At 33.7% G+C, this 16,596-nt stretch overlaps 1 protein-coding gene across 1 annotated transcript in view; it reads left to right on the forward strand.

Moving 5' to 3' along the window:
* The first annotated feature begins 1,207 nt into the window (after nt 1-1,207).
* The window catches only part of LOC148953604 (uncharacterized), a 95,164-nt gene continuing 79,775 nt past the window's right edge, over nt 1,208-16,596 (forward strand). Inside the window, exons 1-2 of the mRNA XM_089088606.1 lie at nt 1,208-1,850; nt 10,938-11,131. Of these exons, the coding sequence (XP_088944732.1) occupies nt 1,841-1,850; nt 10,938-11,131 (204 nt within the window). The 5' untranslated portion in view covers nt 1,208-1,840. The remainder of the gene's footprint in view (nt 1,851-10,937; nt 11,132-16,596) is intronic.

Consider the following 16,596-nt stretch of genomic DNA (forward strand, 5'->3'; position numbering starts at 1 on the left):
AAAGGGGGCAGTCCCCCTTATATACAGAGTGATTTATATTTGTTTTAAGTTTTAAACTTGCTCCTTACTTTAGTTGAAAAATCTTTTCTATTTGTTAAATCTTTTCTATTTGTCAAATTACATTTCATGAAACTGTGCGACTTGGCTCAATAATAACCAAAACTCTAAAAAACGGAATTGTGATACCAATAGAAACACAAAAAGAATTGGCTTATAATACTGAGTGCCATGTAGGTAAAGACTAATTTACGTTCGTCTTAAATTTCAATGTTGATCCTTATTTTAACTTAAAAAAAAAACTAGTTTTTAATTAATTTTTTGTCATTTTCAAATAATGTAGAGAATTCCTGCCCCCCCTCCTCCTTGGAGGTCCTCCGTGAAAGGAAACAAATTTGTTTCCTTGGAAGGAAAAAATCCCTTGCCCTTGGAAAGTTCCTCCCGCATAAAATCCCCCTGGATAATGCCATCATCGTTGAAAATTCCCCCCGGAAAACTTCCTGCGGACAATTATGCCGGGAAAATTCTCTATACTCTCATTTGAGGAAAATCTTGTTTAGATTTAATTTCTGATCGTTTTTTGAATCATGCAAAATCCACATCCGTAGAAGATTTTATGGTAGCCAACTTACGTGTTATCCCGACCACACTCCAGAAGTTGGATCTGTTTAAAACCGGTTTCTCTGTATTTTTCTGACAGAATTAGCCTGAGTAGGATAAACTACTATGTTACATAATTTTTTTTACTAAGGAATTAGTTTTTCATTATATTTTGATATGTTTTATTACTATTAACCTAATTTCAGTTCTTGAGTGTGGTCGGGATAACATGTAAGTATCGATTTCATGTATTTAATTGAGGATTTCATGAAGAAAGGAGGGGAGGGTACATGGCCCTAAGCGTACTTGTTTAATTCTCCTAGGTGAACAGTTAGAGGTACTTACGTATTATAGCAAACACACTCGAGTTCTTGATCTGAATTTGGGCTATATGTTTTCACATTAGGAGAGGGGGGTTGGGGTAAAGTATAGCGGGTCTGCAATCAAAAAGTGATTGCTTTTAGACTATAATTATTCTATTCATATTATGAAGTAAGAATTGTTTTCTAACTTCACGATGTCCAAATACTTTACCCCTACTCTCTCTCTCATCAATGTACAAACATATAGCCCAAATTATATAAGTTCAATGCATTCTGTCATTCGTCACTTGTCTTTGTGGCTGTGAAACCGGTTTCCTCAGATCTTACATTCAGATCGAGAAGTTAGTGTGTTTTCTATGATAGGTAAGTGCCCAGTTAGATACTAAATTATACAAGGATTGCACATTTAAATCCCCATTATTTTTCTATACTATAGCATTTTGTACAAGAAAGCCATTACATGTTATGGTCTTATGTCCAAATTAGGGTTCCATAGAATAAGGCTACTTACTCCAGCAGTTAGAAAAGTATTGCATAGAACAGTCTTATTCATAAGAGAGTATATTATAAGGTACCCACTCTAAGGATCATGTGCGTCCTTAGTTTGATCTAATGAAAATGATCAAATGATAGTTCCTTCAAGTAATTTTTTTTTTTTTTTATAGATATAAGAAAATTGAAAATAATCCTCAAACCTTGGAAACTGACGTTTCAGCAGAGGTAGGGCTGTATGGGCAGCTAGATAGCGAAGGCCAACGTAAACTAGATAAAATTATTGCCGTCCAACAGGAAGCATCTGTTCATGGCTTAAAAGTCATTGAAGGGCCAGGAAAGCTAAGCGAAGATGAAGCATTTTGAGCTACCAAATGAAAATTATATTGTAAATATATTTCATTTTGCGACCAATCTGCTCAAGATAAATGACCACTAGTAAGTTATTCTTCCTTACTTCCGAGACAGTTAGCTTTCTTCTTAGGAAATAATAATAAATGAAGATTTGTAACTATTATCAAAATGGATTTCTGGTTATTGAGCTGTGGCTCTGAAGCCTCTTGTTATTTCTCACCACTCCTCGGACCTTCTGCCCTCACATGAAAACTTTTTCGGTTTTTTACGTCTTTCTTGGAAGAGAGAGAGAGAAGGAGGGGGATGTCTTTAATCTATGAGTTTTGTGTGGTTCAAGGATTGGACCACAGTGCATACAAAATGAAGAACACATAGAAAACATATCGTTGGTCAAACACACGTCACCATTTTTTTTTTTTTTTTTGTCATTTACCTTCGATTTATAAATTTCACCAAATGCCGCTTCACTCTCTTTGCTTCTCCTACTACAGACAATAGATTAGACCGTCAAGTCTTTCACACTCACTATCATTGTGTTATGTTTCCTGTGTTTAATTTCTTTTTCTCTAGTTTGGAATTTGGGGAATTTTATCCAATTTACATTCAATAGCGTCCACTTTTGACGCTTCTGAGGATTTTTTTTTTACCCTTCCTAGATTCTCCACCCCACTCCTAATGTTTTGAAAAAAAAAACTATGAGGGTCGTTTTCAAGAAAAACGACCCTCAGCAGTATTTCAAATAAATGAAAAATATATTTATTTGGTATTTCTTTTGGAATAATTTAAAGAAATGTAGTTTTTGTTTCCGAAAAATTACAAAAATAGTCATGTTTCTAGCATGACTAATCTACCGGGTCTAGACACCCCCCCCCCGAAAATTACCCCATGGAAATCCCCCCATAGTCCCCTTGATAATTCTGAAGGTTGATTAGAAGAAGTAACTGAAAGTTCTAGTCACCTGCTTTAATCAGAGGAAATATTATAGCGTTGCCAGTCGTAAAGAGCCATAAGGGCTAAATATAGTAATATTTATTTATTTTTTAAGCTGCTACATTGAATTTAAATCCAAAAGTTTAAAGAACATGTATTGTAACTAGAACTGTCTACTTTAAGGGGCATTTATTTTACACCGAGGGTATTTTATGGAGGGAAGGGGGGGGGGGGGAGGACGCCGCCTCCCTTGTTTACCTTATTTTGTTAGTGCACACGGTAGGTTCATGTAGCCCATATTTATAGATTTTTCTTTGTTTTTTTAGCGTTCTTCTCCTTGATAAATTGCTAATAATTTATCGGTCCTTTTAGTTTAGCCTTTATGTATTTTTAGTTGGGAAAGGGGATATCCTGGATGACCGAAAATTCAAAGAACTGACGTGGGTTGGCCTCCTTCTTCGTATTCACTTTGAATGCACCGGAACGCAGTGTCGGCGAAAGTTCACTTTAACCAATGAACTAGAACCACAACAAATAAAAGTGACAAATGAATCAGTCAGTGTGTAAAACTGATGAGAATGGGGATCGATTCTATATTCCTCAGATGGTAGAAAAAACTCTGTCTGAAAATTTAAACTCAAGATAAATGATCTGTTTTCGTTCTAATTACATTTGCTTAGATTTGCTTATAGTTTAATTCTCAATGACAATTTAAAAGTCTCGTTACTAAGCCATAGTTGTTTTGCAATAAGTAAGCTTTGAACTAAGTTCTATTTTGGACTTCCTGGTTTGGAGTCATTGAAAGATAAAGCTAAGAGAGTAGAATTGGTTTTAAATGGGGATTGGGATGATTGGCTGAGCCAAGCGAAAGTCCACCCCTACGAACAGTTGTGTAAAGAATACTATTTTTTGAGTTAACCTGCGTTTAGACCCCGTTCGGGGAGATATATTTTTGTGTTATTATTGTGACCGTTTGGAAGAATACAAGTAAGGTATTTTCTACAAACTGTGTACTAGTTTCCGTAACCTAGGCAGGGTAGGAATAGAGTTACGAGATGCCGTCATTATTATATTGACAGGGGGGTTGTTACCTCCAAGGAGATATTTTCAGTGGTAACCCAAGGCGGGTCCACTTCGCTTTAGAAAATGGCCATTTGACCATTCGATCGCGTTATCATACCCTGGGACAGGGTATACTGTAAATAGGGTAGTACCAAACCCGATATTTTGCAGAACCGGTGTGGTAGACGTAGGCATCACATTATAATTATGGGCCGGGGCTTTCCCCTCCAATAAGTGGTGACACCCGTATATTTCCACGCCAGTGGCGTTGTGGCCTACCGGTATAACACTGGTGGCTAAATACCACGAACACCAAGTCACTACATATCCCAAACAACAAAAGTACGAAGAACAAAAGGGAAATCTTTTTGTAAGACAGTGGAGATAATTTGAATGAATATTTCGGCCCTATGTCCAAGGGCCGTCCTCAGCAAGACAAAAATATATAAAAGAAAAAAAAAAAAAAAAAAAAAAAAAAAAAAAAAAAAAACTCACAACAACATGCGACCAATAAAACCAAAAAAGTGGAAATTCTTTCAAAACAATCCTAGCATCATTACTTCAGCGAAGTTCAACCAGGACTGTGGAAATTCTTTCAAAACAATCCTAGCATCATTACTTCAGCGAAGTTCAACCAGGACTCTGGAAATTCTTTCAAAACAATCCTAGCATCATTACTTCAGCGAAGTTCAACCAGGACTCTGGAAATTCTTTCAAAACAATCCTAGCATCATTACTTCAGCGAAGTTCAACCAGGACTCTGGAAATTCTTTCAAAACAATCCTAGCATCATTACTTCAGCGAAGTTCAACCAGGACTCTGGAAATTCTTTCAAAACAATCCTAGCATCATTACTTCAGCGAAGTTCAACCAGGACTCTGGAAATTTTTGATATATATTTTTGTCTTGCTGAGGACGGCCCTTGGACATAGGGCCGAAATATTCATTCAAATTATCTCCACTGTCTTACAAAAAGATTTCCCTTTTGTTCTTCGTACTTTTGTTGTTTGTGATGGAAAGGCAGTGTGGTCTTCGTCGCTATTTTCACTACATATCCAGAGGCAATGAGCGCTAATTAACTTGATATATTTATGGAAGGTTCAGGTTACCAAGGGAGTCCGACTAACAAGGGAAGTGTCAGTTCCTTCTCACCTGATCCCCACAGTTTAAGGGAAAACTCTGTATTTATTGTGTCACTAATCCCACTTTTTTTTTATTTATCACTGAGAAACTTGACTACAAATTATTATTACATTTTGTTCATTTTTCCTTTTAATTCAGTTGAATTTTCAATTGAATATTTTGCTGATTTTTTTTACATTTCTTCAACTTAGAAATAAAGAGTATAGCAGATTTCTTAATTTAGTTTGTTCTACTTGAGTGACTGAAAATTTTTTGAAGTGTATGATATATTCCGTAGTTGTTCTTAAGGAAAGAAGTAACTTTTATTCCCCTAAGCGAATTTAACGAAAACTTGAATGTCAAAAAATTAAACATGAAAAACGGGTTTTAATTTCTATAAAGCAGTGAATACAAACACTTAATTAAACAAAAATACTCCGAATATTTCGGCCCCACATCCGGGAGCCTTTCTCAACGGAAAAAAAAAATGAAACAAAAAAAAATTCTTTTTAAAAAAACCTTAACTTACATCAACATAAAAACATGCTAAACAAACAAAAGAAAAAATATAAATAAATAGGAAAACAAAACTCACATATTAAATAAACACTTCCATTCACTGGCGTATAAACAAAATCGAATGTTTATATTGATTGGAACACGCCTTCTCACAGTATATAAATGGAAATCTATCAAAAAATTAAAATATATTTGTACTTAAACTAAAACAATAAAGGTCAGCTAACACCCGGCCCATAACCCTTAATTAGATCTCACAAGTTCATCACCCAATGTTTGAATTATAAATTGAACAGATTCGTTTGCTTGCAAGCTTAGCTGGAGTTCGTTTACCTTTTCGAGCATTTAGCCCAGTCTGACCTTTGTCCGCAAGGTCATCTTTCGTATCAGAACTATTATTAAAATCAGTACTGGTTGAAAATCTTACCTGCTTTTTAATTAAACTATTATAGATCGAATTGATCCTCAAATCCCCTTCATATCTATTGATACTAATACCCCCATATATTATCTTTTTTATTTCTATGATTTCCCTGAAGCTTTGTAAAAGTCCTACAGACGTATCTACTATTTTTGTTTGATCAAATAAAATACTGTGATGAAGAAAATTATAAAGTTGTTCTGGAACAGCTGACTCAAACGTTTCTGATGTTTTGTTTTGTTTTAGAGAGCAATCTCTGGCATTCTTGTGTGGCTGTAGCCTATTTTCTAAAATCTGTTTTGTTCTTCCCACATAAAGTTTACCACAAGAGCACGGAATTTTATATACTCCCTTTTGCAAATTTCTCGGTACCTTGTCTTTCCTTTTATTTAACAAAGAGCTTATATTTTGTCCTAATTTAAATGCTGTATTTATATTATGTTTTTTTAATTCTCTTCTTAATTTTTGTGGTAATATTGGGATAAAAGGCAAAGTTATGTAATTTGTTTCTTGATTTGACCCATCTTCTTCTAATATTTTTGGTTCCGTCAACTTTTTTTCCTTTTTTCAATTATTTGAGAAATCATATTTTCCGGATAGCCATTTCCTATTAGAATATCCTTAATAAAAATCAGTTCATTTCTCATGCAATCTGGGAAAGTTAGTTTATATACCAACTCAATTGACTAATTAACCACACCCCTTTGCAACCAGATCAGAAGATTTGACGCGAAAGTCATATAAAGGTGGTTATTATTTAGTTTACAGTAAATTGAAACGAACGCTATTTTGATATTATTCATATGGATCAAAATATCTAAAAACGGTAACTTATTCTCTGTTTCCTTTTCAATTGTAAAAATTAAATCTCCTCCCAGATTATTTAAATGTTCCAAAAAACCTTCAATTTGTGATTCCCCATAATTCAAAATAACTAAAATATCATCCATATATCTGCCCCAAAATTTAGGTTTTAAAAAATATGCTTCTATAGCTAAATTTTCTACATACTCTACATAAATATTTGCTAACAACGGACTTAAAGGCCCTCTCATTGCCAATCCCCTAATTTGACGGTAAAAATTATCTCTAAACGTGAAGTAATTAGTATACCTGCTAGTTATTCTGACTAAATTTAATAGAGTTTCCAGTTCAATTCCTGAAGATAATTCTTCTATCTCATTTTTACGTTCCTCAAGTTTTTTGGATAAAATACTAAACGATTTATCAAAAGGAATATACGTATACATTGATTTTATATCAAAACTGAACAATCTAGATTCTTCTGATATTTCTACACTTATAAGTTTATCTTTTAAAAATTCCGAGTTTTTTATATACGAATCTTGGAGATATAATAAAGGTTTAAGTGTCATTGCTGCCCATTTCTCGATTTTTACCGTTGGTGAATTGGTTGTTGAAAAAGGGAATTGAACCTAAAGGGATGCCTGTTTTATGTATTTTTGGCATATATTCTCGGGCTAACTGATCCCCTTGGAAAGAACTTGTAATACATCTGGGGTGTGATACTTCCATTTGTTTTAAGGTCTTCTAAATCTTTTCTTAATCTTTTAACATACAATTCAGTTGGGTCTGAGTTAATTTTTTTATATGTTGAAGCAGCTTTTAGAATTGTTTCTATTTTGCTATTGTATTCATCTTTTTCTAGGATTACTATAGTTTTACTATTATTTGTTTTCGTTATTATTAGAAATTCATCTTTTTTTTAAACTTTTAAATCTTTGTTATTAACGTTTTCTTGATAAAAACCAAAAATTTTTAAAATATTCACGACCGCTATTCTTAAGTCATCTACATTATTTACATCTTGTGGAAACTTATGAATCCCTATTTTAATCTCTGAAATAATTTCCTCTATTGATTCATTTTTAGAATTCAGTTCGAATTTTATACCTCTTTCAAGGATTTCCTTTTGTTCTTTGGTTAACTCCTTTTTGCTTAAATTAATCACCCCAGGGCCTGGTAAATGATTAGGCTTATACATTGATGGTTTTTGTTTTTCTTCTTCCCTTTCTAACTGCAATAATGTTTGATTTAGTCTCCCCCTAGATAATCTTAGAACATGTTCAAAAGAATTTTTGAAGATTGATTTAATTTGTTGGAAATCATTTGTATTAAGAAAATCACCAAGGCTATGTTTGAAAAAATCAATTTCTTTTACAGCTTGTGATTTCTGGAAACGTTTATCTTTCAGCACATGGTTTAAGTTTAGTAAATTTACCTTTCTCGTGTGCTTTTCTTCATTATATGTATTTAAATGATAATTAAAACAGAACGATTTTGGAATTATTTTATTTACTTTGCACTTTTCTAAAAAATTTTGTTTTAAAAGATAAATTGTTTAATTTTTTAAAAGATAAACTTATAAGTGTAGAAATATCAGAACAAATATTTCAAAATTTTGATCGTATGTCTGGGGGGGGGGAGGGGCGTGGTAGAAGACAATATGCTTGATCACTTGTAAATGACAGTACTACTGAATCTGATAGTGTGATTTCCATCGAGATTTTGACTTTTGGGGGGTGTTTCCTCATTTATCGAAAGTCGGGAAAATTCTCTCAGGGTCATAATTTTTGATGGGTAATATCAAACTTACCAAACTTTATATGGTGGTCGGTGTTTACCGCCCGGAAAATACCCCCCCCCCCTCCCGTGGAAAATAGGGTGTTCTAAATTTAAGAATTTTATTTGAATTGTGTTTTTTTTAGGTTCTTTGAGAAGGAATTAATGGAAAAAGAGAAATTTACGCACCATACATATATTAAAACAAAAACTGCAAATCAGTTTTTGTTTAAAAAACTTCCATGAGCTTCTGTAATTTTTGGCAGTAGCAGGCACCAAATTAAAAAGAAAGAGAATTAAAAAATTTAGGTAAAAAATAATAAAAATAAAGCTAAAAACCAAAAAGTTTAAGACTTAGCTTTCCTTTGAAAGAATAGTTGGCTTTGGGAACCAACAAAATTCTTATTGTTTAAGATCTTAGGTACGGAAGCGTTGTCAAATTCTACGAGTTATTTTTCTTTTCTTCCAAGTGTAAAACTACCGCAAATCGCCATTTAAGAGTAAATGACACCCAGAGTGAACAGAAATTACAATAGATCGCCTAGTCAAACTCAAACCAAGCAAAAATTAAAGCAGTAGGGCTGATAACCCCCATTTCTTCTCAAAACTAGAACATAATTTGTACTGAACTAAAAAAAAAATAAACGTGGACTGTCAGTTTATTGTACGTATTCTGATGTTTATTCCTTAAAGTGCCAATGCCTCTTTATTTATTAAAGTAAAAAAGTGAAAACGTTTAATATGTATTTAGCTTTCAATAAAGTGCAAATTATTTTCTGGTCTTGAGAAGGTGTTTTACACTTTTTCTACCATATTTTTTTTAAAAAATACGCGTTGAATAGGCATTTTTAAGTTTTCAAATTCTTGCTGAAACAAATTGGATCTAAAAAATTTGTTTATAGATGCCACTGTATACAAAACGCAGTAGCGTTAATACAAATTAAAATTCAACTGAAACAGCCAGGTATCGATGCCGTCTATCAATCAATTTTCTTAGATGGCAGTTGTTTCACCACGAGTTTCAAAACTTAAAAATATTTTTTAATGCATTCTTTTTTTTCAAAAATTTGTCAGAAAAAGTATAAAACACTGAAAGAAGTAAAAATAAAGGTTACCCCCATGCAACATACTGCAAATGTAATTGCGCCAGCTTTGTTAGGCATGACAGCACGCCATTCACCCTTTCCAGGTTTTAGGATGACAATGCTTGAAGTAGAAATGCTAGCTACAGGGTCCAGAACATCTTTATGGGCATTTGGGCTGTCAAAAATTTAAAATTCGTTTAACCAATGACTAAATGTCTCAGTAGTTTCCTACGGATCCACAGGCACTGTAACTGATTCTAATATGACAAATTTGGGGAGAGACGCCATTTTTCTTATCACTGGTACCAAATGCCAGTACAATATCTTGGATGTTGTCGATCAGTTGGTTGCGTTGACATAGCGAGAGCCCACAAAACTTTCTTTGGCTCAATAGTTATTTCAGCATTATATTTCCATTTTGTTACAAATGATTAAAGACAGAGCAAAGTCATTACCAAGTCACTACATATCCAGAGTCAATGAGTGCTAATTAACTTGATACATTTATGGAAGGTTCAGGTTACCAAGGGAGTCCGACTAACAAGGGAAGTGTCAGTTCCTTCTCACCTGATCCCCACAGTTTAAGGGAAAACTCTCTATTTATTGTGTCACTAATTCCTTTTTTCTTATTTATCACTGAGAAACTTGACTACAAATTATCATTACATTTTGTTCATTTTTCCTTTTAATTCACTTGAATTTTCAATTGAATATTTTGCTGATTTTTTTTTACATTTCTTCAACCTAAAAATAAAGAATATAGCAGATTTCTCAATTTAGTTTGTTCTACTTAAGTGACTGAAAAATATTTGAAGTGTATGATATATTCCATAGTTGTTGTTAAGGTATATCTGCCCTGCATCAATTTGCCTTGTAAAATTTCTTTATGCCTGTATTTCCTTGTACTTCAGCGCAAAATTAAGAGATACCATTCAATAGTAAAAAGTATATTCTTGAGTACCCTGATTTTTCTTCTTTTTTTTTCTTTTCAATTTTTCAAAAACACTAAAAATGTTTTTGAAAAGTGTGGACTAATTAAGAGTCGTGTATATCTTTATTATGAATCAAAATAAAACAATATCTATACAAATATTTTCACCACTTCCTGGTCTAGGTAACTATGAGGTCAAAATTACAATATTTTTCAAATTTGTCTTATGGCTCCAAAAAAGCATAAACACGGGTGAGTGTTTATTTGTTTTTTGGTGTTTTTTTTTCTGTTGCCTGACTTTATTGGACAATTAGTCTTGGGAAATTAAGAGACAGGTGGTTTGAACGGGCATTGCTAGTTCTAGTTCTTTTTTAAATAGCAAAGTGATGGAAAAATATGCATATTTGCATGTTTTTACGATTTATACATATTTAAACATATTTCTTAAACGTGTTTATATAAAAATACTTATTTATATTACAAGCATGTTTATATGTATTTTTTATTTTTTTCTAAAGCTGGTTACTGCTGGGCATATTCCACACAAATGTTTTATGATACATATCACCCCGGTGTTGATATTGGAACGTGGATGACACTTGTATCCATATTTGGAGGAAGTTTTGGAATAATTGCTGGCGGTTTTGTATCCGATCGCGTTGTCTCTAAAGTTGGACTACATGCCAGAGCCTGGGTTCTAGGGTTGAGTCAGGTATTTTTTTTTAATAAGTAGCTAAAAATAGGTATGAAAAATTGCGAGTAACTACTATTTTAAAGGAAAAATCTCCTATGCAGTAGGATTATACCCGGAAGAGTTTAATCCGGGTTTAATCCATCTTCCTCTTCTTCATAAGTATAAACTTCCTGAAATAATAGAAAAAACAACATACTTCAGAGGGCGTGTAAGAGCTGGTTTTCCCTTTATCGTCAGGAGACGGAATTATGCGGGTGGTAAAAGGGTGTAAACAGGTTTGATTGGAGTATTTCCTGCTTCATGCTCGACTGTTGAATGATATTGAGGTGATTATCTCATTATAGTTTTTGTGAAAACGAATTGAAATTAAGTGACAAACTATAATGGGGGATAAAAGACTGGCAGCGATTATTAAAAGGCGAAAGTTGGGACAGTTCCGAAGGTAAGTTAATTTTCTTTTATATTCTATGATAAATATGTGCATGCTTAAAGTACCAAGGACACCAAAATGAAAACATATTTAGCCCTCTTAATCTATTTTAGGTCTATTCATACCTGAAAATCCGGGTTTCCTACGAGTTTTTGTTTAGCTGCTATTAGCATTTTTAGTTTGAATAAATTCGCAAAACAGTGTTGTCAATAATAAAACAACGATAAACTTCGGAGCTGAATAATATTAGCGAAAACTATTTCCTATGAATCTGACAATGTTTTTCATTTGTGAAAATTCAAATTTACAAAATCTGTTGATTGTTATATATATATTAGTGAAAATACATTTTGTGAAAAAATATGACCTCAAGTTCAGAAAGTGACTATTCTGATGCGTCGGAAAATATTTTGATGATATGCGCTAGATGGTATGCAAGGTACCATTTCAGGATACTTTTTCCAGCTAGACCCCGACGCCGCGCCGGCGGATCGACCAAACGCCGCCGACGAGAGGCCTGGTGCCACCGAAGTGTCGTAACGCCGCCGGCGCGCCGCAGGCACACCGCCGCCGACAGAGGCGGCGGCGTTCGGTCGATTTCAAATTAATTTTGCGGCAATTCTTTATTGCGTCAACCGCAAATTCGGAGCTTTTCCTTCTTGTGTGGTTTAGTATTTCGATTTCCTGATTAGAAATCAAGCAGGGCTTGCACTATCCCCGAATTTTCGGGTATTTCCCCAAAAATCTATGCGTCACCCCGAAAAAAAATGTGGGTCCCCGAATCCCCGAAAACCACGCAATCACGGTGCCACCCCTAGCGATTTATCACCAGTGACTTTCCCTGACAAATATTACTTGGCATACCATAATTCTTCACTACTCTCTTGTTCATTAATTTTCGTCTCTTTTGTTACTTTGCATAAAAAAGAGACAGATGCAATTGCAAATATTGCAATATACACAGTTCTTCATATGTTGACAAAAAACAGGATCTTTATGAAATGAGTTCAAATCATTTCGAATGCAGTTTCCCAATCGCTATTTCTTACATCGTTTGTAGTCAAGAATTTTATTTTCAAGTTGAATCCAAAAAAAAACCTTCTATTGTGACAAATTTAGCTATAGACTAAGCTATGTACAAGGTTTGGGAATTAAAGATTGAACTGTAAGTTACCTAAAAAATATGATTCAAAAATAAATTGTAAATTATCGCATAGCGGAATCATGGGCGGGTTATATAATTATTAAGTGATAGTGACTCATTTTTTTATTGAAAACCGGAATGACCACTGGTTGACTATTTTTCTAATTTAGACTTACCTTAGATGAAAATTGTGTAAAATTAAATATTACAAACGAAACTTGTTTGAATGGACCCAATGCTATCCAGTAGGACTTGTTCATTGTCTTGGGTATTTTGTGATTTCTCATAGGCCACTGGCCTAATTTGGCTTTTGTGTGTGCTCCCTTTTAATTATATTCTTTGGATCTTATTGAATGCCACGGCAAATCTATGACTCAGTTTTCCAATAATTTGAGGTATATCTGAGTAATTTGACATTTTTGTGGTTGTCTTTGTGCTACCTTACTCAAACCCTCAATTTTTTTCAAGGAACACTAAGCTTTTTACCGTTATTTTGTGTGTTTGTTTGAACCATATAGTGACTTATTTAATTATTAAGTAACTTATTTTTCTAATGAAAGCTGAGACAGTATCCTATCAATGTGGTATCCAGAGGGGGAGGGGGGGAAGTATTACATTTAAATAATAAAATCTCGAATTTTTTTTTATGGACATCCGGGATCCCCAAATTTTTTTTTCTAAGTTACAGCAGAAACGGTATATGCTCAAGGGGGCATCCAGAGAGGGGGGGAGTAGTGAGCTATAATATTTAAATCATAATACCTCGATTTTTTTTTAAAGAAGGGGTGCCAATAAGTTAAATATTTTTGTTATTTAAAGCACAGACGGTATCCTATTAAGATAGTATCCAGAGGGGGGGGGCATACGGAGCTATTATATTTAAGTGATAGTACCTTAATAGTACCTGTTTTTAATACAAGATATCTTTTTAAGAATCCAAAAGAGCAAAAAAAAAAAAAAATCAATATCAAAGTCACCCATTTCAACTGTTTTAAATGTGATAGGCAAAGGACATTATAAAAAGATTAAGCTTCTAAGTTCAAAGCTGTATTCAAAGTTTTCTGATTAGCATAATTTAATATTAAGATGGTCTGGCCTAAAAAATAAGACACACGTATAGTCAGAACTCCATTGCAAATCCATATATAGCTAAATTTGTAAAGACTCCCCCCCTCCCTCCCTCCATAATGGTGAAAAATATACCCTGAATTATAAATCAACACCATATTTTTGGTACATAGCCTAGACTGCAGTTTTCAATAAAATTTAGCATTTCAGCACAATTCAAAATAATGAGTATTTTTCATGCTCTTTTATTTAAATTATCACTTTACAGGGACTATTAATTTTGAGCCCTGAAGGGGCTAGAAAGCTCAGAACAGCCATAGAAACCTAGTAATCCTATGCTCAAAAATTTGCTTCTTTAAATAACTGGCTAAGGAGAAAAATAGGTCATTTGTAGCTGACTAATCATTGAAGCTGACTTAGGCTATATATTTCGATATTAGAGGGGGGGGAGTAAAGCATAGGCTCGTGCTATCAACTTCAAAGTCTAATAACCATTATAATTTATTTATTATGAAGTAACTAAGTAAAGTCTTTTATTCAGGCTCATCACTAAACAAAATATAACCCAGTTGTGCTGATGATTTGTATCTAGTAATTATGTCAGTGATTCCAATCCTCAAAATGTAAATGGGGCAAAAATAACCAGTTAGCTATGATAAAATAAAAAGTAGCAAAATAGAAGTAAGAAGGTATTTTTCAAAGTCTAACTGAGGCAACTGCTCCCCCCTCACATAATTGGCACCCCAAAATTATGTGGCCTAATGCTGAATTAGAATAAACAGTGTACAATGGCAAGTACAAACAATACAATAATATATTGTATACGATTCATAATACAATAATATATATTACATAATAACAATGACAGATAATGATCTAATAGTATTGCTTTATTTAATCAACATTTGTCATTCCGAGAAGCCCTGACTCTAATTTTGTCCTTAATATAATTCCTGTTTTGTTCCACTAAATTTTTTTGGTACTGTTCTAATATATGGGCAACATGCAAGAATGCAACTTGAGAAAAGCCAAGAACAGATAACATTACCCAGTAATTTCCTATCTTATGCTCTATAAACAAGGGGTTTCTTACTCCTGGACTATATTCAAGCTCTAGTTTTTTGGGGTTTAGGAGGACAAAAGGTACCAAGGTTAGTTTAGGTTATATATTTATTATAGGCTATGCTTTACTCCCTCCCTCCTAATGTGCGAATATATAGTCACAATTTGTTTCTAAAGTATCATATTTTCATCCTATTTTGTTTTATTTCTCTAGCATTAACCAAACTTCACTTCTTGTATGCTCCCCAGATATTAGAACAGTACCTTTTTTTCCTGCATTGCTTTAGTGTAACAGTGTAATATCCTTTTCACTAATAAATATCCATAATTTTTTGAAGGCCTATAGGATGTATGTTCTGAAAATTCAATCGATTATTATTATTGTTGCTGGTTTGCCTGTGAGTCCAGGCAATTTGATGTTCATATGTTAGCCCTAAAACTCAGCTGCCCTTGCCTCAGACTATAGGCAGGCAGACCTTATGTCACCTGTTCACCTGCAAATCTATGCTGCTTGTTGGATGAACTAATTTTGAGTGAATTTTTTTTTAATGTAACTTTCTGAGCTTATAAACTGGGCTGCCAGTCGAAGACATTAGGCGGGTAGACTTTTTGCCACTTGTCTGAACGTAAGGCCAGGCAACTTTTCAGTCAACCAATTTTCAATTAATTCTTTTTTAGTGTAACTGTCTTGGCTTATAGATTGGGTTTTCTGACTGAGGACTGCAAGTCCAGGTGACTTAATGGTTATGTTAATCCTAAAACTTGGTCAAAATGCCTTAGCCTCTAGGTGGACAGGCCTACTTGGAGAGTCTACTTGAATTACAATAGAGATGACTAAGACTTTTGGGCTGACTCATAACAGACAGTGTCCATGGAACTTGCTGATGAAGAAGCATCCCAAGCCTAATTTCCCTGGCAACATAAATTCTCAGGTAGGTTGACTAAGTTTTAGGAATGATATGTGACAACCAAGTTGCCTGAACTGCAATTGGAACTATGAAAAGCCATCTGTATGACTTAGTTGTTTTCTCTATGTATCAGTGGGGTAATGTAATTTCTTTTGTATGACATTTTAGTGGATCATATATTAAATAAGAAAACCAAAAAGCATTCTGTATAACTTTATTCATGTTTCTCTATAGCAATTTCATGTTTAAAAAGTCATACAGAAGACTTTTTATCATTCTCCATGTTTAAAGGAAACACAATATTGCCTATTGTTTTGATTTTATAGTGCCTTGTATATAAGAGTAAATGACAATATTTGTTGCTTAGAGTATAAAGAACCAATGACTTTAATAGGCCTAGTCAAACAGTGCTCACCCAAGTAATTTGTATTTCTAATATAAAAAAAGCATAAAAGGTATATGCTACTATTATATAGTAACTGAGGTAGATTTATATCAAAATATTCAAGCAAATCACAGAGCCTACTAGGTGTCTTACCTTAGCCTACATAAGGTAGGCTATCAGTGGAAGTCATAAGGTCTGCAAAACTACCAATAGGGTAGCCTATATATTGATACTTTCTTTTAGAATCATTAATGTTTACCTTTACACTGCTTCATGGTTAAAAGATCCTGGAATGCCAAAAATCCTAGTAATATCAAGACTAGGCCTAGTCTAGCCAAGCTCTTTTCAAGAAGCATTCCTTCAAAGTATTTTTCAAAGAAAAGAGCTTTGCTGAACTAGGTTCCGATTTCTGTTTTACCAGAACATACAAGAAAACAACACCTTCTAACGCTATATGCTGATTTATTTATTTTTGGTCATTTTCTG

This window comes from Artemia sp. Qi Xiang Cuo, chromosome 4, assembly GCF_049724085.1.
Source record: "Artemia sp. Qi Xiang Cuo chromosome 4, ASM4972408v1, whole genome shotgun sequence".
Lineage (NCBI taxonomy): Eukaryota > Metazoa > Arthropoda > Branchiopoda > Anostraca > Artemiidae > Artemia > Artemia sp. Qi Xiang Cuo.